Here is a 26,354-nt window from a genome sequence, read left to right on the forward strand (position 1 = left end):
ACCCAGTGTGTGTGTGTGTGTGTGTGTGTGTGGTGTGTGTGTTTTTTGTCACAACAGTAGAATAAACATTTCAAATATAGTTAAGTGAGTATCGAATTGTTTTGGGCTTTGGCTCCCTGTTTGTGTTTGTCCACGGTTTCACCTTGCCTTGAGCGTTCTGTGTGTGCGTGCGCTTGTGTATCTCCCAACATGAAACCACTACTTTGGGGACGGACATTATCAGCAGCCAGCACTGTCAAGCTGCCCAGTGTTGGCTTTACAGCGATCATTTAAAATGAACCAATCCCACTAAAAGCTTACCATCAGCTGCTGCAATAGATGTTACCCCAAAGCAAAGTCTGAGATGTTATTACTGTAGTTTTTCAAATCAAAACAACACAGAGCTGAAAAGAATCCATTCTTCAATCTTCAGGCAGAGATATTGTATTGGAAGTGCAGCTATCTAAGTGGCGCACAATGAACGATGACGGCTGTGACCAATTTTTCTGAATCCAGACGTTTACTGAGCAACAATTTTTTTTCAGTCACTCGGTTTTGTTTATTCCATGAACACACATTGAACTGGCTTGTTGATGTATTCCTTTGCTGCCCTGTTAAACATCACATGACACCCTTATATTCAGCATCTTGCATGGGCATCTGTATTTTTTCCGCTTGGTTCCTGTTTCTTTGATGCATTTGCTAAAACACTAGAGGTAATGTAAGTCCCATTTGTCTTTGTATTGTCCAGTGGTGAGTCAGAACCTGGTGACGGACAACGTGTCGGTGGTGGAGGGAGAGACAGCGATCATCAGCTGTCGGGTGAAGAACAATGATGACTCTGTTATCCAGCTGCTCAACCCCAACAGACAGACTATATACTTCAGAGACATGAGACGTAAGTATTTTACATTGTTATTAATTACTTGCCTGCCATGTTTAGCACTGGCTTCTAATTAAGGCGTGTTCTTGTATACTTCACTCATTTGTTTTAAATCAACACAACAAAAACACAGAGGAAACCAAGACTTTTTCTTTCTGTCTTTTATGTCCAAGACAACTAACCTTGTTTCATTTCTGGCCACTTGAGCAACCATGAAGTACACGAGGTACCATTTAAAGGTATCATCTACACACTACAATCCTTGGTTTATGCAATTTGAACCAGGTAATTGAAATGTAACACGTTTCCCTTTTTTTTTTTTTTGGTTTACGTTTTGCCCAACAATTATGAAAGAAACACAGTCACAGACTTAACATTGTAACAATGCAATTTGTCACAAAAAGTCCATGACTGAAAATGACACAGCTATGCACGGGAAAGTGCTCCAAAGCTGCATATTACCAGTTATCCTTTTGAAGTGTTAAATGACGCACAGACTGCAGCAATTGTAAATGCCGCCAGAAAAACATCATCCACAGTGTTTGCTTGTGAAGAAGGAATGCATTCTGCATAATGAGACCAGAGGGGAGGTGGGGGATTGTCACCTGATTCTCTAGAGACCAACTGCGGGACTGCTGTTTTTCACTTCCTTGTTTTTATTTATTTGGTCCTCAGGACTACTTTACTATGCATTTGCTATGCAAAAAGGCACTCTTGCAAAAAAGAGGTCTTTGATCTCACTGAGATGTTTCCTGGGTAAATAAATGTTAAAGTAATCATTTTGACTTAGTTAAGGTTAGAAAAACATCATGATTAGACATAAAATTTTGAATTATTGAATAAGAAATCATCAGTTCCTCACTATTGTGACAAGCTGGGAGGTTTCCAACTTCTCCTGTTGTAGCGGTTTAGATTCAATGCATCATTTACACTGAAAAAGCTAAACATTCTTTATCTCTAGGAGGAAAGTTAAGTGGATAGTGGATATCCTTTCAACCTGGCACTATGGGAGGGATCTTTTTGCATCGTCATGTCTTTATGTGATTAATATCAAATATTTTTCATCATCATAGGAAGCATTTTGATGTTCCAGATGACATGGAAATCGATCTCTCAGAAAGAGAGACAAACACCCCATCACAGAAAAAATTACCCGTCAGAATTTCATGAAAGCTGGCAGAGGAGTGAAACATGAGCGAAGGAAGAGCACGTTAAACGTTGTTGCTCATCTGCGTTACGCTGACAAAAATTGCATATTTGAACACTGATCTTGGTCTGCCAAGACTTTACCCTCAAAGCACCTTTTCAAAAATGTGCAGTTATATATTAAAATGAACTGAGCCATCTCTTGATTAATATGATATAAGCTGCATCAAGTTTAACCCACAAGTTTACAGCCAGGTTAGTACAAAATGAGCCTCATGCAATCTATAAACTATCTATAATAACTAATCTATAAAAATGTTTGGCTTTTAGCATGTCTGCTGGAGTGAAAAGCAGCTCATATCCTCAAACATTTCATGAGCCGCTGTGTGTTCATTCTTATCCTGTCCAATTATCGTGTCACAGCTCCAATTAGCTGGGCTTAGCTGGACATGTTCTGTTCTTTATTCTTCTTGATAGATTCAAGCTTCCCTAATTATGTTTTTCAAGGCCTCCCGTGCAGAATGTTTACCTACTGGAGACCTCGGGAAATATAGACCGGAAATTATGTTTTGAGCTTAAAATACGGTAATACTGATGTGAAAAAGATATATGTATATTCATATGTATGCTTTTATCATCAATGTGGTTCATATACAAGTGATTTGCATGAGCAACCCACTGGAATGTACCTAATAATGAGAGGTTCATATGGAACATATCTGCAGAGCATTTATGTGAGTTTGACTCCCGTAAATGCTCCTTGGAACATCCATTTTCTCAAACTTTTCTTTAGTAGGCCAAACCGAGCAACACATGAAATGCAGGCTGTGAACCACCGTTTCAGCTCTTTCTTGTTACTGTCATCAACCCTGACAGAGGTACATGAGGCTGTTCTTGTTTAATCACTTCTAGAAATGCTTCAATCAATGCAAACACAAGAGTGCTTGTTGTCTCAGCTGGTTAATCAGAGGAACAAGGCAAATGTGTCAGATGACAAACATGAACATTAGCCAAGTCTAATTTATCCGAAAAACACAGAGTGACATGGAGTTATTTTATCTTAGCTTGTCCTCATTGTTGTGCCTCTGATCCTGTCACTGCTGCGTGAGTGTTGATCTAACCTTACTCCCACACATGGACACCAAACAAAGATGCATCTCCACCATATGAAGGAAAAGTATAGATTAAGCAGAACAAGACAAAGCGTTGCACCCCTCTGTATTAATCAGCCAAAGTTTGAAAATTACCTGGAAAACAGGTCAATTGTGATGCATCTTATTGTGAAATATATAAAATGACATGCTTATACAGGGAGAGCACACGCATGTTATATTTCTTTTTTGTGTCTCATGCTGTGAGGTGGCACTATGAAGATCAACTGTGCAAATCAAAACAGAGATGTTACTATGTAACAGCAGACTCGTGCAGTGTGTCAAATTATCATGAAATACTGAAAATGCCTGACTATTGGCTATCCTTCTGTTCCTCTTCATGTCAGCCATAAAGCAGTTTTTTATGCTTTCTGCAAGACATTTTCTATTTCAGTTTAATCAATTTCAGTCAAGTTGAAATGAATCCTGTGGGATTTCTGGTTTGCACTGCATTTCATTCCACATCCCAATCAATCCATTATTGCTCCAGATGCTGAAAAACACTTTGTTTGTGTTTTGTTTATTTTAAGGTCAATCCCAGCAAGTTAGTTCTGCCGCTCCCGAATGCTGGGAGACTTTGAAGGGACAGGAAAGCATATAGACAAACACAAGAGACAAATACATGAAATGACATGCTTATACAGGGATACACGCATGTTGTATTTCTTTTTTGTGTCTCATGCTGTGAGGTGGCACTATGAAGATCAACTGTGCAAATCAAAACAGAGATGTTGCTATGTGACAGCAGACTAGTGCAGTGTGTCAAATTATCATGAAATACTGAAAATGATGCACCAAGCGAGAAAGCCATTAGAGGACACGTTTTTTTCAGATGAGTATACTGATGCAGAAAATGTTTCAAAAAGCATCAGAGCAGATGGAAAAAATTTCAGTTATTGGTGAGCATTTAGCTGCAAAAAAAGAAACAGCTGGCAACGAGCATAAAAACAAGTCAGAGTACATACTGGCCTCGCATATTAGTGATGGTCCTCGTCTGGTGTGGAAGTTGGCAGTTCGTCAGTAACATCTTACTGATGAGAACTCGGTTTAAAGTGATGTGAGGTCAGGAATATCTATGAGTTTATCTCAAGTTGCAGCTTTTAAGCGTTGTAGTATGGGAGCAACTGGAAAATTTAATGTTTTATCAACTTGAAGTATACAAATACTAAGGTGTTGACCAAGTAATTTAGTGTTTTACAAACTTAGTTTCCCTGAAGATGATGATCCACCTCCATCCTTCCATGTTTTATTGATGTGTTGGACAATTCTTCACCCAGTTTCAGCAGATTTATCAGTGTTCCTAGCTGTTAGAAAAGCTCGATCCCTTTCTGCAATCACAGGATGAGTCTTCAGATATGTTTGTTGAAGGAGTGAGAAGTGAGAATCACTTTTCAGGTTTAGCTCCTTCCTCTCACAACAACAACACCGCCATTTTTGAAAGAGTTTACTGTGTGCCGGTCAACATTTGGTCAAAATGATTTGCATTTCAATATCAGTTAGCTCCAACTCCAACAACGGCCTTTCTCTCTCGGTCGCCATCGTTCACTGTGAGGAGTGGAACGGAGCCAGAAGGTAAACAATCAATCAACAACTTTCAAAATAGACCTCGCGAGATTAGGTCGTCTAGCGTAGCGACACCTAATGATCGGGAGGTGAATTGCCTTGCGTATCCAACATCCCGACGGAGAACTTTGAAAGGATTGATAGCCTCTGCGTGACCACGGAGTCGGATTGGCGGATAGCTACGGAGTAGCATACCGAGGCCTTAAGGCTTCTGGGTCATTTGGCTCAGTTGGGAACTTCCCTGAACACAAAGATTTTCTGAACGGACCAGAGGGTTTTTTCTTTTGATGAAATCATATTAAAAAAAGAGTTCCTGTAATTGCCACCTTTCTGTCTGGACTAATTTACAAAATATTTAGCATGATTATCTGGATCTCTCCACAATCACATGCCATATCTGACATTCATGGTTTGGTTACAGTACATTTATTTCTTCATGCTTTGACCTTTTTGTTGAGATGAGACCACATGTGTGCATTCAGAGGAACACTGTGGATGCACTCATAGATCTGGGACCTTGTAGCCTCCTGTGGGGAGCTTCTTTCACACTCCCCAATCCCTCCTTTACTCATCGCCTTTAAAAGACACCTTCTACATACTATACAAGGGCATGTCTGACGTGTATGCCAAGCTGAACTTGCTATTTATCGGTTGTTGTGCCGAGCCACAGTGAGCGGACTCCCACAACGCCAGCTGTCAAGGGCAACGTTCTCTTCTTTGACAGTAGCTCCTTGATCTCCTGTGATCCCTTCCAGGCATCTTTGCTGCAGCTGCACTGCTTCATTATGACATAACCTCCGCCAGGCAGCTTCCAAACAACATTGCCCCCTTCAAAATATCACATCTGCTATCACAGACAGAATCCGCAGTGGTGGATTAAGTCTGAGGGTGTGGGATGCAAAGCAAGAGGGTGGAGTGCTTTGAAACTGGTTTCAGACTCGGGCACAAAGGAGCCTGACTATTGGCCATCCTTCTGTTCCTCTTCATGTCAGCCATAAAGCAGTTTTTTATGCTTTTTCAGTTTAATCAATTTCCGTCAAGTTGAAATTAATCCTGTGGGGTTTCTGGTTTGCACTGCATTTCATTCACATCCCAATCACTCCAGCATTGCTCCAGATGCTGAAAAACACTGTCTTTGTGTTTGGTTTATTTTAAGGTCAATTCCAGCAAGTTAGTTCAGCGGCTTCCGAATGCTGGGAGACTTTCAAGGGACAGGAAAGCATAGAGACAAACACAAGAGACAAATACATCCTGAGTTTCCTTTAGTTCTTAAAGGGATAGTTCGCCTCTTTTGACATGAAGCTGTATGACATCCCATACTAGCAATATCGTGCATGAACATTGACTTATCCCATACTGCGTACTGTGAGCCGAGTTCCGTCCTCGTTTTGGCATTGACGAAAGTAGTCCGTCATGCACGATATTGCTAGTATGGGATGTCATACAGCTTCATATCAAAAGAGTCGAACTATCCCTTTAATGTGTCAACGCTGCAGGATGTATCACATGCAATAATGGCTAACTGTTTCCTGGCCTGCAGTCCCCTCAGCTCCCATGAATTCCCTCCACTTTAATCTGCAGCTGTTTAGTGCTTTAGTGCAGATTGTTTTCAGAACTGTTAAACACCAAAATAAGCACAGATGATGCTCCGATGAAACAATGACCTTTTTAATATGTGAGTGCTTCTGTGCTCCCATCAGTCAGCCAGCTGCTAGGTCATAGCTCGCACTGTCGTATGTTACAGGGACATTTTTAGCAACAGGTTGTCAACAGAGACTGAAATGATAATGAGATTTTCATATTTTAGCCTTTTAATAACATGAAAATAGATTAACAACTTAGCATTACAATAACAAAGTACTTTATATTTTGACAAAACTTAATTAGTACTTAAAATATTGCATAAATGGATTATTTGTAATTATTTCTTAGGCATTAATAATTCAAGATATTCATTATTCTCATTATTTTCACCAAACCTTTTCTTTCCCATTGCTAAGTGGAACATACTTAAACAACATATTGAGGCAGGAATAAGCTTGATGAATTAAGATGTGATCAGAAACATCTGTTAATGCTGCTTTTCACGACAGGCTAAACATATCTCAGTTCTGTTGGTTTTGTCAGATAAATCTTTTCACTTAAGATCTTTATTTTATCAGTAGAGTTACACATGTAACAGGCCTCCCTATCCTCCACATTCTTTCTCAAGATTCTTGGTCAGACACATTGACACCACAAAGCGTGCCTTTGCCATCACTCACTCAAGCAAAGAGGGCATCCTCTACTTCAAATGTACACCCACATGGCTGCTTGTTTCAGAAGGTGAAAGAAGAGCACTCACACACAAACATTGCTCCTGTTCTCCTGTGGAGGAAGGGACCAGTTGTAGCTGCTGTAGCAGTGGGTGAGCTGAAAGCAGAGAGCTTTAAGGTGACTTCATGTGGAAACAGCTCAGCTCAGCAGCTTAGAGGGCTAAACATACACCAAAATGGAATACATACACTCCAGTCCAATTTTACAAAAATGTAGAATGATTCCAAACCCTAATTATTTTGAAATAACATTTTGATGTCTGATTTTAGGTATTACATCCTCTGTATGATTGAATACAACAGGTACACAAGCGCAGGTTTGAAATTGTCAGGCGGGAATATAAGTATTAATCACAGAATAATAAAATGTTTACTTTCAGCACTATATACAGTATGAATAATCAGTGATATTTTTCAAATAAATAAAAAGAACGATAGAAATGATTGAATTGAACAGCTCAGGATAGCAGAGAGTTTCTCAGCTGCTCCAAAAGGAGAGTACATTTGGCATCAATACTACTCAAGGTGCTTTGTGTTCTAAATATGTTCTCAGTCAGTTTTTATCTCAATTTGATATAAACTTGTAATGTTTGGATATCAGTTTATTTGGATTCGTCATTCTTACTGTTGCTTTAATTATTATAGGAGGTTGTGGTGGCTTATTGTTGGTGTTTGTCTTTAATTTCATTATTTTGTTTAATTGTTACTAATGATTAAATTGTTGTCCTCCGTCTCCTCCAAATCCAAATTCCTTGACTAATGACTGATAAAAAACAGGTTATCATTAAATCAGTGATAAAGGTGAGTTATCCGCTTGTGCTGCCACTAAGAAAAGTAGTTGTGTGGTTGACAATTAGGATTGTGCCTAACTGGGGTGTGTTTGCATGGTGCTAATAAGGGTTTTGCATTTGATTAACTTTCCACTATGAGTGTGTGTTATTGTTTAGGGGCTTTTGAGTGTAGGTGTGGATGTCAGTGTCTGCATGTGATATTCTATCAGCCAAGATAAGATTCACAGGAGAAGCCAACAAATAATCATAAACTTGTTTTAGATGTTTCAGAAAAAAATGCACACTTGAGACTCAGAACTTAGAACAAATGTACACATGTTTGTTTTTTGTTTTTTATCATTATTTTAAGATGGAAAAGGATAATGCAGATCACTCCCAATTATGAATACTTGACTTAATGTGAGAACAGGACCAGCTGTTCAGAGAGCGAAAGGCTCTTCTGAGTCTTAACGACGACTGAAGAAAACTAAACACTCCCACATTCTGGGTTTAGGTGGTGACGGATGCTATGGAGCCTGGACTTTACCAAGAGTGAGGAGGAGGGTGGTGATAAGAGTGTAATTACCCCTGCCCCACCCCTTCTCGCCCACTCTGACACCCAATAATAAAACTTCGATGTGCTCCTCTCAAAAAGTAGCTGCAGCCACTAATCACAATTGATTGCAGCCACTTAGGCGAGGCAGACTCATCATCTCCTGCTCACTCTGGATGGGAGTCATCCTTTCATATCCAAATAAAATGCAGAGAAGAATGAAGATTAATCAGTGATGGGAGGGGAAAAAAAGCAAGAAAGCAAGAAAACGTGTATTGTCAGTGGAGGTGAAAAGGATTAGAAAAAGCCACGCTAAAAGGTACACGGCTAAATCCACTATTGTTTTGTTTTTGAAGTGTTCCACACTAATTCACCCGCCCCTTCGATTCATGTCAGTGCAGAGAGGATGGTAATGTGATGGATGTGAAGTTTTAGCTGCCCATTTTGGCTTTTTTGGGTTTTTTTTTCCAACTTCAAAAGAATAAATGGATTTCTCACCATTTAAGATGATTCTGAGTTCAGAAACTGAGAAATTATGGAAGGAAATGGTGAAGATAAACATCATCTGGTTTTATAGCCACAAACACTGTACCAGACTCATGATTCTACCATTTAACAAGCAACTTACTCACACACAGTATGCATATGCGTTGTATTCTCCATCATCATCATAGTCAGGCATGAAAGAATTTGCACCAGCTCAGGTTAAGTGTCCTTTCTGTGTGCTAACCATTTAGTATTTAAAAGACATGCTGACAAATAATTTGACATGAGCTGCAGCTTTGAGAACCTTTTGAAAAGTTTAGTATTCTTTTTCTAAACAGTTTCCACTCTGGGATATTGGTTCATGTCCAGCACCTTCACTTATCTTTTCTGAAGTTCAGGACTGCAACTTGAGCTGTCAAAAACAGTGACTGTTTTTTTCTTGACGCGTTCATCGGGAGACCAGCTCATGTGCTTACTGCGCATGTCTTGCTACATGAACCTCTATCTTTTGAGATTAAAGTCTAACAGATTGACTTGGTCAGTAATATTGATACTTACCATGATACTACTGTCACCGTGTCTCACAGATGAAAAAGCTTGTAATGCTGCAATGCAGTGTTTTAATTTTTCCAAACATAACAAGTAGTTCTCTACCAATAAGTGGAAAAACACTGAAGCTGCTCTAAATTCTTTTGAGACCTTGTGGACTATTTCATATCTCATTCTTGGAGTGATCTTTTTTGGTCAACCACTCCTTTTAAGTGGAACTGTAGTGTTGAATTTCCTCCATTTGTAAACAGTCCGATTGCAGATTGGTGGAGTCTAAACTCTCCAGGGATAGTTTTAAAAACCTGATAATGTCTGAGACCTTCAGAAATCCCTGAGCTAAGTCTTGTCAGTTTTCCCATCATTTTTTAATTTCTCTTTTAGGTCATGTAAATGCATCAAAGCTACTTGGTTAGACTTAGAAAATTAAATTATAAACATCAATGTAAAGAGAGGTCACAGCATACAAATAAAAAAGTTATCAGAGCTGGCATACTATAATATTCATTCTGAGTCACTCTGGAAAGTCAAGCTATCATCAAAGTCTCCTTGTCTGTACCTTTACTGTACTGTGTTATTGATGCCTTTAAATTAGCTTCATTTCTATCAGTATCAGCTGTACAAATCAGTGCATCAGATCATTTACAGCCTTTCAGGAGTTCTGACTGACGTCTCTTATCCAAACGCCTGACTATCCACTTACCTTTGTCAGGCATCTGAGATGACCCTCTCATGATATGATGGATCGAGAAAAGAACAGGACAAAAAGAGCATGAAGCTGAAGGTCACCCTTTCTTCAAAGTGCGCAAAACAAAGAGAAAGATGTATTCTAATGTGCTGGGATGTAACCGTAAAAAGAAAACTGTCTGCGTTGTTTCTTGGCTTGTCTTCTTCTTGCCATGACAGCCCTTTTCCTGAAATGTACTGCTGTTCAATCCTGCTGCATTAAGCAGGTTGTTATCACAGCCTGCCCTTGCATCTCTTTAAGCCTGCAGTATCATCCCAAACCTTGAACATGGGGAACTGTGTCCTTGCCACTGTGCCTTGGTGTTTCTTTTCAACATGTATTTATTATTCAGCTCATGCTTGTACCACAATGCCACATTTAGAAGTGACACATAAGAGGATTATTGAAATATTTGGGAAAGCTTTTATGAAACAGATTTAAACTCATTGACATGGGTTGACTCATTGAGTATTCCATCTGTGTATTAATAGATGTTAATTTGTAAACACATTCAGGTTGTAACCAAACTGGACATTTAATATGGGGGTATGTGTATTTAATAGGCTTTTCTTCTTATCTCAGTTACAGATACCAAAATAGTAATTTCAATAAATCTGACTTCCACTCAAACAACCAGGTGAGTTCACCTGGTTGTTTGTCTCTGTCCGTTAGTTGTGTGATGGACAGGTGACCTGTTTGGGGTGTACCCTGCCTCTAGTCAACAATCACCTGGGACAGGCTCCAGCCCCTTTAGTTATTCTGAAGTGGGTATAAAGAATGGATGGATGGTTACTGGATCAGATGTGTCAAAGTTAGAGAATAATCTAAAATTCAGTGTTAAAAAGAGCCTTAAAAGCCACAGCTATAATTCAAGTGAGTAAGTCTCAGTCAAAATAAAGAGCATGTCCTTGCCGACATGAGTGACACTTGAGTGTGTTCTTTTGTATTTCTTATGTAATCATAATCTTGTGATTAAAATCAACATTTCTTAATCTTAAAATTTAAATCTTAATCTTATGATTAAAATTAAGTTGTCAGTTTCAAAATGTAATTTCATATACAGTATTCAAAGGTTCATTCCACATATTCAATGTTTCATTCAGTATATTCAAAGGTTCATTCCACATATTCAAAGTTTCATTCAATATATTCAAAGTTGCATTCTATATTTAAGGTTCATTCAGTATATTCAAAGTTTCATTCAATATATTCAAAGATTAATTTCCTGAACGGCATGCCATAATATATATATATGTATCTGTACATAGTCTAAAAGACCTTTCAGTAAACCATATGTTCAAAAACAGAACCAGAAGATAGATACGTTGTTCTGTGTGTACATCTGGGTAAAAAAAAGGAACTTTCTTTTTTGTCTTTATATCTTTAGCACTCAACCGTATGAGGCTGTGCTCAGTATTAATGAATGCTCTTAGCTAATGGCGTCCCCAGCCTTGTTGCTACATTTGTTACTTTGGCCTCTTTGTATCGAAGACATCAGAACATCTGTCCTGAAGTGTTTAACAGCTTTTTGAAACAATGAGTATAATATTCTTATCAGGACCCTTATGTCTTTAGAAAAATTAAAATATATTCTCAGTAATAGAATATTAGCAAAGATGTAACATTCAGAAGCAGCTGTGCCTCGGAAAAACAGGCTGGAGGCTCTTTTGCGGTGCATGTGTATACTTAAGTAAAAGGAAGGTTCAATCTAGAAGTGTTTGATTTTATGAAAGCTTTTAAAAATTTGACACAAATAAGAGGCGTGTTATTAATTTGCTTCAATTCAGTATGCTTCCGCAAAAGTAAAACAATGCTGTAATCAAGCTGTTTTTTGTGGCAGATTAACACAAAGTTAATAATTTGTGTTATTCGAGGAATAACAAATCGATCTATAATTTGAGGAAATAACCATTTCCATTAAAAATAATCATCTTGTATTTTACATATTTAGATTGGTTTCAATTGTTTTCCCAGAATCATTTTACTGCCACTCAGCTATTTTTTGTATTGTTGTAAGTGAAACTTTTTGACAGTGTAACCAAAGGCATAGAGAAGTGGGAAGATATACCACTTTTGCCTTGTAGAGAGTACCCAACATTGTAACCAAAACCCTTGGTTTTTGTCTTTGTCACATAGTAGGGTATATGTTGAGACTAAATATTTTGATGCAGATCCTTTTGTTTTCATACTTAATCTCATAAAGTGGTCGAACAGGACCTACGCCCTTGTTTACTTGATGAAATCAAATAAAATGTATCTGCTGAGAACCCCATTTTAGACATTTGTCTGCAGCCCAAAATTTGTTTTTACGGTTTACACTGCAGCCGCAGTGACTCTGCAAGAGGCAGACTGGAAAAGAAAAAAAAGGCACTTACAGAATTGTACCTCTAGAGTACACGCATCAGCCTTTTTGGCTGTGCAGGAGGATTCATAATTTTCTACTCCTATATTATATGTCATCAAAGTCCCTCCGCTCCAACTCATAAAATCTCATCTGTTGATGAAAATTATATATTTTGAAGTTTTAGCCATTACGAATGAGCCCTTCATTCTTCAAAACAGATTAGATGCAACTTTACACTTTTGCCTGATTTAATATACACAAATCTGTGAATATGCTAATTAGTCCACACATCTGTTACAACTGCTTGTCTGGCTGTAGTTGCTCACAATCAGCTCTGCTCACACACTGTAAAACTATTCTATGCCACATAATGGGCCGATTGTAATGGTAATAATGATTGAGATTGGAAACCAATTCTAAGGAGGGTCAAATTACAGGGTTGTGCACAAATGATTGTATCAGAATGGTAATATATGTATCATTCTCTATAGCATTAGAAATGTATCTGTAATGGAGAACAACAGCCTTGACCCTGTTAAACCTTATTCCTTATCACTGGCTCTGATAAGTACCTCTGTGATTTGACATGGTTGGTTCAATTGATAGGAAAGCCCGGTTTATGATATTGACATTGGTTCACTGCTGTTTCAAAAAGGAAATCACTGTGCTGACTTCTTGATTTATTCATGGTTTGTGTTTGGGCTGGGCAATTTGGACCAGAATTCCATATCCATATCCTGGCATTCCTTGGCTCAATGGTCATACGATATATATATATATATGTATATGCTGTTGTTTTATATGAAATGGGTTAAATCTTCACTTTTAACTCAATGCCACTTGTTTTAAACTTGTAATTGAATTGAAATTCTTGCTTGGTTTCTTCTCCTGCTCATCAAAGCACAGCTGTCCAAATAACAATTATGTCGGTAATTACAGGCCTTTCCTGTTTGAAAATGTGCAGCTGCGTGTTAAAGTAACACTTGTTAAGACAGTACGTTGACCAACGTGTTTTGATCACAATATTCAAGGTGTGAGTGGATGTGGAACCACCTGGGGAGGTAAAATCTGAGTAGAGTCTAGGCTGACTTAAAAGTGATACCTGTGGTCTTTCCCATTTAAAGCTGGATTGCTTCTGCGCTCCTCTCTCGAACTATCTGTCTTTGCTGTCCAGAACGCTTACGTTAGTGTCCTCAGAAAAGTGTTTCTTCCCTTTGACATTTTGTTGGACCACAGATTATTAAGCTGAGGAGTTGGATCTCTTGTTGTGCCATGCACCTGCAAAGTGGTTGTTTAGTAGCTGCACTGGACTGCATATACAACAGGCTGGAAGGCATTTACATACATGCATCAAACTGAGGAATGAATGGAATGACATGTGTCTTTTACATTCATTGCCTAAAGGCTGGGTCATGGTTTATGGAAAAAGCTGTCTTCCATTGCAGTAAAGGTCTGTCGGCTCATCCTGACATTAAAAGCATTTATCTGATGGAGAAGGAAGCATGCTTATCAGTATCCCTGACACGGAGCATGCAGTAATCTTGCAAGGGCAGAACATTTTGTTTACATCTTTGAGCACAGGAGGAAATATGACCTGCAGACCACAGTGTTGCATCCTCTCCTGCTATGCCATGTCTCTTCTTGGCCAAGTAACTTTATTAAACTCTGCCAAATACATCTGACGCTTCCTGGATTTCTCATAGTTGACCTTGGTCTAACAAATCTCATCATCACCAGTCATACTGCACGTTAGGAAGATCAAGAAGAGAAACTCGAGTTTATGGTAGAGCAAAAATAAAAGGTTCAACTTTTTCCCTTTTCCTTCGTTGTTTTTTTCTTTTATAATTGAAATATGTGAAAATTTGATCACAAATCTTTGACTGGCTCATGGCACCATTAAATCTAGATGCAGTTAGGCCATACAGCAACATCGTCTTCTTTCAGTTTATTATCTGTGAAATCAAATTATAATGTGACCCAGTGGTTCTTCCTTCTATTTTTTGACTATTTTGAGTTGCTCCATGTCAGAAGTGTCCATATTGGGCTCCTTGGTGCAATACAGGAAGCCAACAGTCACAAACTTGGGTTTTAAGATGGACAGTGATTTTAAATTGGACCGGCAAATTTGTGCAGTAGTGAAGTCCAGCTTTTTTTATCTCAGGCAGCTGGCAAAGGTGAAGCCCTTCCTCGCACGCACGCACTTTGAGACAGTAATCCACGCCTTCATCACATCACGGCTGGATTACTGCAATGCACTTTATCTTGGAGTCAGCCAGTCCTCCCTCACACGTCTCCAGTTGGTCCAAAACGCTGCCGCTCGCCTCCTAACTGGAACACGTAAGAGGGAGCACATCACTCCCATTTTAGCCTCCCTCCACTGGCTGCCTGTGCATTTTAGAGTCCATTTTAAGATTCTTTTATTTGTTTTTAAATCTTTAAATGGACTCGCCCCGCCTTACCTCTCTGAGCTGCTCCATCCGTATGCTCCTGCCCGATGCCTCAGGTCAGCTGATCAGCTGCTCCTGGAGGTACCGAGGGCCAAGCGGAAGCTCAGAGGAGACAGAGCCTTTTCCACTGCCGGTCCGAAACTGTGGAACGACCTCCCGTTTCACATGAGACAGGCCCCTTCACTGCCCATTTTTAAAACCCGCCTTAAGACCCATTTTTATTCCCTGGCTTTTAACCCAGCATGAGACTTTGTTTCTAGTATTGTTTCATTGTTTTTATTATTTTAATATTGTTGTTGTTTATTGTTGTTTTTACATTGTTCTTGTGTTTTAAGCCTTGTTTTATTTTGTGTTGTACAGCACTTTGTTTCAGCTACGGCTGTGTTAAAAGGCTATATAATAAAGTTGATGATGATGATGATGATATTCTGTGCTTAAAGCTTGAAAAAAAAGAGAAAGAAAGAAACAGAGCCAGCTGATGGTGTTTGTTGGGGTTCAGAGTGCAAAGAGCCTGGAGATGCTGTCAATCAAAGTATAAATTATTAGTACACTGAAGAGGGGTGGAGATGGGTAGTCTTTCATCCTAACCACATGTTGGCGTTCTACATTACAGCTGATGGAGTCCGCTTAGGTAGGCGGGCAAATAAAGTTGGGTGAGATGAAAGTGACTACAGATGAGAGAAAGACGGCATTTGTGAATCTGTCCTCAATTCTTGTGTTGGCCAACTAAACGACAGGCGAGGATGAGGCTTCTGTTATTATGAGCAGAGTTGTCACAATGTGCAGCGTGTCTGCACATCACTGCATCTTTTTAGTTTATCAAAGTTTTAGTTGTGCCATTTTTTTCACTTCTTTATTTTTCATTGCTACATATATAATTTTTTTAATCACTTTCTGCTGTGACTGAGGATTAAACTGAACTTTTTTCCTTCGTGGAAAGTTTTTTTGACTGTGCGGTTATGAAAGCAAACATTATTAGAAGCTTATTTGTCCGGAAGTGTTTTAGAAAATAATTACATACTTCTTTTTAAACAATACGCCAAGCAACATAAACTGTACACCAGAACCCTTCTTTGTTTATACATATATATGTTATCAAAAATAATACAAATTAATTGCCTTCTTGATGGTTATTAATTTCTTTACAACATAATGAACAGTCCCACAAATATGAAGTACTAAATCATTGTCCGTTGTAATTAAATAAAACAAAACACTGCCCATGGAATTGGAGGAATACAACAGTGGAGTTGACATAATGAGCTCATTAATTTACAGAGAAATAGACAAAAACATTTGCAGATATTTAAGTATTAAGCTGATAAACTGAGATCATGTGATGACAGGCACATCCTCGATAACATTGTCTACTGAGAGAATTGTTTGTTAGAATTGACTGGACAGATGTTAAAACTCTGCAGTTTGCATCACGGATAAAACGTTAATGAAAAGACATGTTTGATATAATTTGCATTTCATTCTTTTATCTTTCACCTTTATTTGTATTGGTTCTAACAATATTGTCACATTTCTCACTTCATGTACAGCATCTTGGGGACATCTCCACACAGATTTGTCTGAAGACACCTTCATCAGCTCAACTTATGCTTAACTTTTAAATGCTATCTGTTACTCTTGCTATGAACCCCATTAGCTGTGCTAATGTTACAGGGATTAAAAAGCTTTTTTATCATGTGTTGTAAGACTGCAGCAATACTGTGCCTCTGCAAATAAATAGAACTATTTTTTTGTGTGTTTTTCTTTTCCTTTTAGCACTGAAAGATGCTCGCTTTCAGCTGGTGAACTTCTCAGACAACGAGCTGCGGGTGTCACTGTCGAATGTCTCGCTGTCAGACGAGGGTCGATATGTTTGCCAGCTCTACACAGACCCCCCACAGGAAGCCTACGCTGACATCACAGTGCTAAGTACATCAAAGCATACACACACACTTACACACAATTTTTTTTATCACGAGGAAGCTAAAGGCTCTTAATCACATTTTGATAATGGAAGACAACGTATATTCACAAGTTTGACGACATTGTGGACAGGTTACAACAGAAAGATATGTTTTTATGTGTATCCTATGTCATGTTTTATTATCTGGTGTTTAAATGTAAAGTATAAAAACATATCTGCTCAATAAACCTGATTAATACTCAGTTTGTTTGAGTGTGGGTAGATTTCTACCCCATGTTTTGAGTAAAGGTTCCCTAAATGTAACAGCTATGGCAGTAAAAGAAAGTCTACATGAAAATGATCATCACATTAAACGCACAACCACTTAAAAAATGTGAGAAGGCTCTTCAGATCAGGATAAGTTTCCCTTCAAAGCTTTTTTTCTTTTACAACACACAAGACCAAGATGTTTGAGAGTGTGGAGACAGTTTGGTCCCTTCTTTTCTCCACAGTTGCTGTTCACACATGCACTGCACAACGGCAGATTCTCTGCTGCAGATGCCATCTTACAGCTGGAATGCAAAGTAGTGGCAGAGCAGCATACAGGTCAACAGAGAAGAGTAGAAACAAAAACCTTTACTTGTACATGTGCTCATTCACAGTAAATGGTGATTGACTGCTACAGTCACCCACAGTATCACCCAGTGATCCTCCCTCCTAAGACATTGAAAAATATCAGAAAAATATCTATAATGATAAAACGTTATTGACATTTGTGTTCGGACATTTCACCCCTCCAAAACATCTGTGGAAAATTTCACAGCTGCAGTGCATATTTAACACAGGACAACAGAACATCTGTATCATTGCAGCTAACAGCCAAAAGCTTTCCTACTGCAAACCTGGAGCCTCCCTGTTAGATTCAGTCAGGGCCCTGCAACATAAAGCTGCTGTCTATCAATATGACCTGACATGATTAATTAAACATTACATACACAGAGAAGTTTAGACTTACTTGAAAAATTGTCAGATGCCAGAGGCGACAGAGAATAATGAATATATTGTGGTATATCTAATGATTTTTTTTTATGTTGCAATTGTTAATCCTTAACAAATGGATAGTTAAGGTAGAATAATTGTTCATTAAATTCCACTGGCTGATATAATATTTACCACCCTCCAAAATATGTCATGATCTGCACTTGAACCAAACCCTAAGCCTAACACTTACTACTTAAAATATCTGTATTTATTTTTTCATTATTCATTTATTTATCTATTTGTTTTACAAGACGACGACATTGTCACTGAGACGTCCTTGTATGTAACGCTTTACTAGCGTGTGAGAGATGAAGTTAAATACCATGTCAGACATGACTGCTAATCAGTTTATTTGTGTAAAGCACAAAAACTCAGTGTGTCCTCAGTTGATCAAATCATTTTCCTTTTTTTTGGCATTCTGAGGGACTCAGAAGGTCAGCTGTCATCAACAGTTTCTGCCAGCAAGTTGAAGCGCAGCATCACTCTGTTTTAGCTTCGCGTGAACTTGTTCCCTTCTGTTCTTAGCATTTAGAAACCACATCGACACCAGACATAAAGGCAACACCTCATTAAATTGCAGTCCTGCATTATCAGTGGATAAATCTAAATATCACTATATGATGTCATTCTGACTTTCTTTCATAGCTCATTTCCTTTTATCTACATTTACACTGTTTGTCAGGCTTATTTGTTTGTTTGTTTGTTTGAGTATTTGTTGACTACCTTAATTCATACTTCTTAATATGTTTGAAAAATAACTGCAATGCATCAGTAATTTGAAGGATGTGAAACAGCCATCACAGTTCCCTGATGCTGAGGAGTTAATTTGAGAATGTTAAGTCTCACTGCTTTAGTTTTAAACTGCTCTTCCCTCTAAAGTCCGCTCTGCCAACATTGGAGCAGCTAGCACCATGAGTGTAAATGTATTACATTTCCTCTGTGTTTACAGAAATCTGTTTGTGTGTCCCGTCGCAGTTCCTCCAGGTAACCCCATCATTGAGGCACGGGATGAGGTCCTAAGTGAGGGCAACGAGACAGAGATGACCTGCACTGCCATGAGCAGTAAGCCCGCTGCCATCATCAAATGGATGAGGGGAGATAAAGAGCTTCCAGGTAGGCACTTAGAGGAAAAACATGGTCATCAATCAAGACATGTCCTCTTTTAACACATTACCGTCAGTAGTTAAATGGTGCCGAAGATGGAGCAACTATTCATTTCATTATACATACATTTGTGTGGCATTTTGTGTTCCATGAACTTTAGAAAATAATCCTGAGATCTGTCACCTCTAAAGCGTGGAAAGTTTGCTTCGAAACAACATGAAAGTAAAACAAGAAGACCTAAAACATAAAAGGTTGCACACAAACAAAAGAAAATCACGTAAGCTTTCAGTAATTCTGATTGATCCCTCTCATTTTCTGCCGTCTGTTTGCTGACTACATCTCAATTTTATCTTTAGAAGTCACAAAGACCTCAAAATGTCATTAACTAGTTAAATGTAACGGATTAATCTCACTTAAACGACAAATAAACAACCGCATTTCTGTTGATTATTTGAAGTAATACATATCTGCTCATTAACTCTCTTAGCATGTCTTCTTTTTTGAGAGAAAATCAGAAACAAAAATGGTGAAATTGAAATATTTGATGTTATTAAAATTGTGGTGTCTGTGCATTTGGAAGAATTAATCAAAATTCTTCTCAGGAATGAGTTGAGCTGCAGCTTATTAACAGCATTCTGCTGCTTTTAGCTTTCTCTGTGGTAGAGGATCGTACATGTATGCTCAACGCAATGCATGCTGATAAGAAGCCAGATGGTCTCTTTTCTCTTTAGCCCAGAGGACACACCATCCATAATTAAATAAATAAATAAATCATTTTTTTCTGCTTCACCTCAGTCCATCTTAAATGAGCACTGGGACCAGAGGAGGTGGCGGTGTTTTTTTCAGAACTTGTTTATAAATGAGAAATACTTTTTTTTCAGTTTTATATACCACTCTCCAAATATTCTAAAAATATTTTACAGCTCAGGCCACGTTCACCCCCCCACACTCAACCCTACGCCATATACGCACACACTGATGAACATTTCTATTTTCGCTCATGTACTGTTATGTTTTATATTAAGCTCTGGTCTTACTTTGAGTTGATTCCTTTAAAGTATTGGATATGCAGAGGTGACAGAACACGTTGGCTCACTGCTAGCTCGCATGGCTTCATCAAAGGTAGCTGAGCTTTAGAAGTCTATGCAGAGCTCGGGGTGAACAGGCCTCCTGCCAGGCAACTCTACCTCTGAGCCCGGACTGTAAGCTGTGGAAAGACTTTCAGACAAAGGTTCCAATCAGAAGTTGGGTTGAGGATCCTGGAGCAGCTTCCCCTCTGCACTGCAGCACATTAAACACTTACTGGTCAGCTCATATCTGAGAATCATCCAACTGCGTTTAGGTCAATGGCTCAGTTCAATCAATTGTGTTTCTGCTAACTAATGGATGCAGGCAAATATTGGCTGCTGAATAGGAAAAGGTTTTTTTTAGTTTCTGTGTTCAGTGATTCCACTGGAGCCGACAAATGATGGCACCTACAGAATGTCTCCATCTGAAATCTGCGAATTCTTCCACTTGAGAAATCAAACTGTGTTTTCTTTTTTCAAGCCTCCCACATTGATTACAAAACGATGTTTAATAAATGTGAACATTCAGTAACCTTAAAAAGTTAAAAGGCTGCTTAAAGTACCTTTATACGGTTGCATATGTTATGATTTCAGCTTAAGCTTCCATTCAAAATACCTCCAAGACGGTTGATCACACCACACTGCATTAAGTCCCATTTCCAATGCACTGTTTTATATTCTGTAACTTTCAATCTAACTGAGCTGCTGATGCCCACCGCACTTTTCCAGGAGAGGTCAGAGAGAGAGAGAGAAGCAGTACAGCAATGCATTGCAGCATAACTTACATAGAAAAGGGTGAGGCATACACTCACCTCTAACTTTCTCTCTGTACCATAATTTTACATGCAGATATAGCTGAAATCACAGCAAAGCCCTTGTCTTAACCTATATCTATGAGGATCTCATTAAGCCACATTGAGGTCATAAAATGAGGAGTTTTGAAGTGTAGATGTGCAACTGTAAATAATGGCAGGTTACAATGTCAGGCTGCAATTGGCTGTGTTTCACTTTTATTGCAAACTGATGGGAACGTAGCCATGTCTTAATTATTTCTGTGGGGAAATTTCCATTTCAAATCTGTGCGAGGAGTGTTTCTTAGGTTCACTCTTTCGCCCACAGCAGGTTGTTTGACGTGGTTTGCCAATTTTAGACATAGTGTAAGCAGAGACAGCTCTTATAAGAAAGTAATGACAAACAGAGCTGCTGCAGTTTGAAGAGGGCAGATTTATGCTTGCCAGGAGCAGAGCATCTCTGGTTTTGGGCTTCGAACCTGAATGGCCTGAGTCTGATCTACAGAAGGTCTGATCATACAAGGAAATGGTCTTTTCCCATATTTTTTGACTCTGCAGACTCATTTGGTTCAAGTAATTATGTTATATATAGCAATGAAAATGTTTAAATACATACACTGACTAATGCTCATTTATAGTGTTTATAGTCATAGTATAGGGTGAAACCACTGGCTAGTGTAGCTGTTAGTCATTGTGAAATATGATGTAGTGTTCAGGGTTTACTGATATCTCCTTTATTTAGCATCATTCTATTGACTCTATTTCTATAAATTTCTTTTATGCATATTTTTCACAGTGCATTGTGTCATTTTGACTTTATTTGTCCTCCATGACTAAGCATTCTCAATCTCTTTATTGAGACTTTTCACAATGCTCACTTGTTTGGCGGAGTGACAGAAAATGATTTGTATAATGCTAAATGCCCTTTAACCACGCACCTGTATTGTTCTCCCACATTTGTTTGGAATGAATTGGCTTTTCCAGAGCAGAGCCAGCACTCTTTGAAGTTCTTCAACTGATTGATGCCATTTTTTTTGCAACAACAAAATACTCAGTAGTACTTAATGGCTCACTTGTCATAACATTTTATTTGGAGCATGTCAGTTACTTTTATCCATTTTCACCACAGGTGAAAAGGTGCTGCCAGCTGAAACGGACAATTCCAAATACAAAATCTTTCATAGAATCGATCTTTTATTATTTAGATACAACTTTCTAGTTGGAACATTACTGACATTATTTTCATTTTGGTAATGTTGGGTTTCTGGACCATGCTATGCTAGTTAGCACCAAAATGACTGCTTATCTTTACTACTTCAGCGGTACCGCGTTGCCTCTGTCCTCGGCTGTCCACTCGCTCGTTCACTGGCACGCTGCTGTATAGTGTTCACTTTAGAGAGGAGTCACTTGTGGTATGATTAGCCAGCTTCTGATGCCCTACTTAAGAGCATTGGTACTTCATAATTGTGCTTTGTATATTCAGTTACATGTTACATAGATAAACGCCGGCAGGATACGTGATGTAGTGTGCATGTTAGAATCGTTATATACGGGTCAATATGCCCTCGTGTTGATAAGTTTTCAGCATATTTTTCGAGATTTTCTGAAGAATGTTCTGGATAGCATTTGTCAGAACAATTTGTTTGGATTGTTGCAAGCTGAAATATAATATGCATTTATTTGAATGCTCCTATGTTGATAAGAGTATTAAGAAATATCCATTTAAGATGCATTTAGAACATATATTAAAAGTGTGCTTATTTTACGATTAATCATGAATAGACTATGGACAATCATGTGATAAATCGCAATTTATTATTTTAATCGATTGACAGTTGATATTGGCTAATACACTCACAACAAATAGCCAGGTGCAAACTAAGCTAAAAGGGGCAAGAAAAAGAAAGATGAACAGAAAAAAATGACTTACCATGCCAAAGCTCTGGCACTAGGGCCGAATAACTTATCTTGCCTTGGGCTGTACCTCCTAGCAGACTTATTTCTAATTAAATGTCCCTGGAATTAAACCTAATTACATTAAAGTATAATCACACTCTATTAAATATCAGTTAAAGGTTACAATTGTCATGCTTGGTTGAATGTAAATCCAACCATCTCTCTAATATGCACAGACCCATTATCCTACTAGTATCTGTCTATTTCCTATTGCTCTTATCCTACCTGTGTAGTGATTTATTAACATATGCCTCGATGCTGATGTCTCCACTTTAGTAGCTAACGATACTGTGAAAGTCATACAAAAAGGAATCCTTGCAGTGCAGGTTACTCCATTTGGTTAGTAGGATACTTTATTGACAGACAGAGAGCAGCCATTACCCTTAAGTGCTAAAAGAAGGCCACGGGGTGCCTCAGCAGGAAGTATATATATATAAACACGGTATATAATGGAAATGGAGAGACAGAGAGTACATTTTACATGGCACAACACTGTTCCATTCCATGATTCCATGAATCAGCAATAAATTTCAATAAAGCAAAGTTGTGGAGGCACAGGAAAAGAGAACCAACTTCAAAATGGCATTTCAGTTTTCATTTGACCATCCACTGCCTTCAGTGACATTCATCTCAACTGGCACAACTTAAAATGATTTCTTCCGGAAGGATTTCAGCGTTACACATCCTGCCATTCTCTTACAGAGAGCCATCACTAATTCACCATCAGCACTTACTTTTCTTTTTAAAGATTTTAGAGTTTTTCAAGTTATGAGTTTTATCTAAAAGAGAATCAGACACAATTGAAACAAGTCTACCATTATTATGAATCAAAACACTCTCAATTTGAATTAATTAGTAAGGGTGGACGTAGTTTTTGATACACTAATTCTGCATTTTAGCTTAGTTTTTGTTGCATAATGTCTAAGTGTAAAATGTCTAATATATAATAAAGAATACGATACTTTTCTTTTTTCTGATCACCACACCTACACTCTCCTTCATAATCTCATATTAAATGCAGGGAAGTCTAAAGACCAGTTTCAGTTGAGCTAGCAGTAGCGCGAGGGGAGCACGGCCTTTTTCACAGAGGATTGTGTGATTTGATATATATTGTTAAATGCCTGTAGCACACACCCAATAAACCATGCACACATAGAAAGTAGAGAAAGCAATCCTGATGCTGCACTGTGCATCAACCTAATTACCTCCCTCCATTTTTATGACTTACATGGAAGACTTAGGATACATGCTTTTTTTTGTTTCACTCTTTGCAGATTAACATTTCATGCTGCACACTCGGATGTCCATCTTTGAAATCTCCTGGTCTTTTCTGCCTTTCCAAAGATTTTTCCAGGAGTCAGTTTGGTTCCCTACTGTGCACAGCAGGGTTCTTTTATTTTATCTGTATATAACACAAATGGATGATGAGTTGGCAGCTGCTTGGTGGTGATAAATTAACTGGAATAGGAGGAAAAGAAGTGGCAGGCTAAAAAACTTCCACAAGCTAATCACTGTGTTTTAAATTGCCTGCCTGGTGTATGATTTGGCCTCCAGGAATACTTAATAGCACATAACTGGAAGAAGATGGTATCCTTCAAGTGGGATGTTTTTTTTTTTTTTAGGTGATGACAGATGGTAGAAAAGGCGGGATAGGCAGGAAATTGGTTGGCAGCTAATTAATCAATTCAATAATCTTACCATTTATGCTAATTACAACTTATTCTTTGTGAATCCTCCCAGACCTGTAGACACTTAGCTTTTCTCAGTATTTCTATTTCACAGTGAGTTTTGAAAAGTGTACAGTCAAAGACTCCCAAACCCCAGACTTGAATCAAGACATTTGTTCTCTAAGGTTTTATGCATCTTAATACATTTAGATTTTAAGCGACCTTTTCAGCTTGCGAAAGCCTGTTCTTTTACAGCAGTTACATCACACAGTTTCACTTTTCCAGCATCCAAAAAGACAGCTGTCACTGTGTAGTTGAGCTGCAGTAACGGATTGTTACACGTGCACAGTGCTGAAATGTTAACTGATGAATCTAAATGTTCATTTTACATTTTCTCCCAGTATTTCTTTTACCAGACACTTTCCCCCTTTCACTTGTGTTTGGTTTATTGATGGGATGCAAACACACTCCTGCAGATAACTGCGAGGAAATAGGACAGAGGGATAAAACTATTTAATGCTACTTCATGACTGGAATGAGCAGGACTGTCTCTATGTATCTTCTCTGTTTGTATAGTTGTGATGAGGCTGTCCTCTTTAGTATATCTGAGAGTATATTGCCTGTGTGAAATAATGGCGCAAACACGAGGGGAACCAGGACACTTTGCGAGCATCCGATCTCGTAATGCTGAGCAAAATGTGTCCACACAATATATCTGGCTTCAAAAAGCCTGACTGATTCACAGAGGCACAGTAGTCTCGAACAGCAAGCAGGTTTTAGCTGATTCACATTATCTGACCATTATCAAGGACATTCTCCCCACCTCTAACATTGATGCCTTTTCCTGGTCTTTCAATATTTCAAACCCTTTTCTTCTGGCAGCCATGAGCATAAAGCTTCCATCCTGTTGTTTTGTTTTTACAGAACGTACTCCAAGGATGCAAAAAAAATGACAAGAAATCCAAAATATCATTTTCATATCATATAATATTAACTGAAAATATATTGAACCCTCAAGAGGAAATCAACTAACTGATAAGCTATTAGGAGTCATTTAAATGATGAAGACATCAAGCTGTGCTGTATTTATTTTAAACCCAGTTCCAACTCATGATTTATTCAATTCTAAATGGAAAGAATAGTTTGTGTGTGGTGGTGAATATTGTTGCCTCACTTTAAGGAAGGCCCAGGGCATCTCTCACTATTAAAATGGTGCAGAGGGTCCATACTAAAAGTAAAGGTGCATACTAAAGCAGAAAATAGCTTAATCCAATTTATCTGAGGTTTGTTAGTCACAATCCAGCTTTTAATGCACCCATTTGGATCAGCCTCATACATGCCCACATTGAACCAGAAAGCCATAGCTCTGTGCAAAGCAGCATGTGTGTGTTGATGCATTCAAATGAGCCTGCTAATCAGTGCTTTCGTGTCAACAACCAAGCGAAAGAAAATCGATTTTTTTTTTTTCTCCTGCAAAAATTGGAGTGCTCATGGACCAGAAAGTTTGGGTGAAACAGTGACAGTAGAAGTAGCTGGAGAAAGCGTCCGTGGCACTCACCGTGCACTTTGTGTGTCTCAGTGCGCAGAGCATGTTGTTTGTTCACTGCAGCTACATCACCTGCAGAAACTACAGGTTTCATGATATATACAATCGTGTCAAAAACAAAGTTTTATGTATCAGGACAAACAAAAAAATCATCTAATCTTTACCAGGTCTTAAAAGGAGCTCAATCCAACCTCAGATTATCAACAACACATTACACTATGTCATGTTTTTGGTTTTCAAAAAAAGTGGTGCTTAAAAAAAATGTGTCCATCCTTACTACTTCCATAAGAGGGTAAGTAGCAGCCAGGTGCTGCTAATTAAATTCACTTGATTAACTGATCATCAGTAAGTGTGAGCACCTCTTTAGAAGCT

General features: G+C 38.4%; 1 protein-coding gene across 7 annotated transcripts in view; it reads left to right on the forward strand.

Moving 5' to 3' along the window:
- The window catches only part of cadm1a (cell adhesion molecule 1a), a 433,220-nt gene that overhangs the window by 315,602 nt on the left and 91,264 nt on the right, over positions 1 to 26,354 (forward strand). For all 7 annotated transcript variants that reach the window (XM_075486889.1, XM_075486892.1, XM_075486890.1 and 4 more), the window contains 3 exons: positions 731 to 877; positions 16,684 to 16,836; positions 18,827 to 18,964. In XM_075486889.1, coding sequence (XP_075343004.1) covers positions 731 to 877; positions 16,684 to 16,836; positions 18,827 to 18,964 — 438 coding nt within the window. The remainder of the gene's footprint in view (positions 1 to 730; positions 878 to 16,683; positions 16,837 to 18,826; positions 18,965 to 26,354) is intronic.

This window comes from Odontesthes bonariensis, chromosome 16 (genome assembly GCF_027942865.1).
Source record: "Odontesthes bonariensis isolate fOdoBon6 chromosome 16, fOdoBon6.hap1, whole genome shotgun sequence".
NCBI lineage: Eukaryota > Metazoa > Chordata > Actinopteri > Atheriniformes > Atherinopsidae > Odontesthes > Odontesthes bonariensis.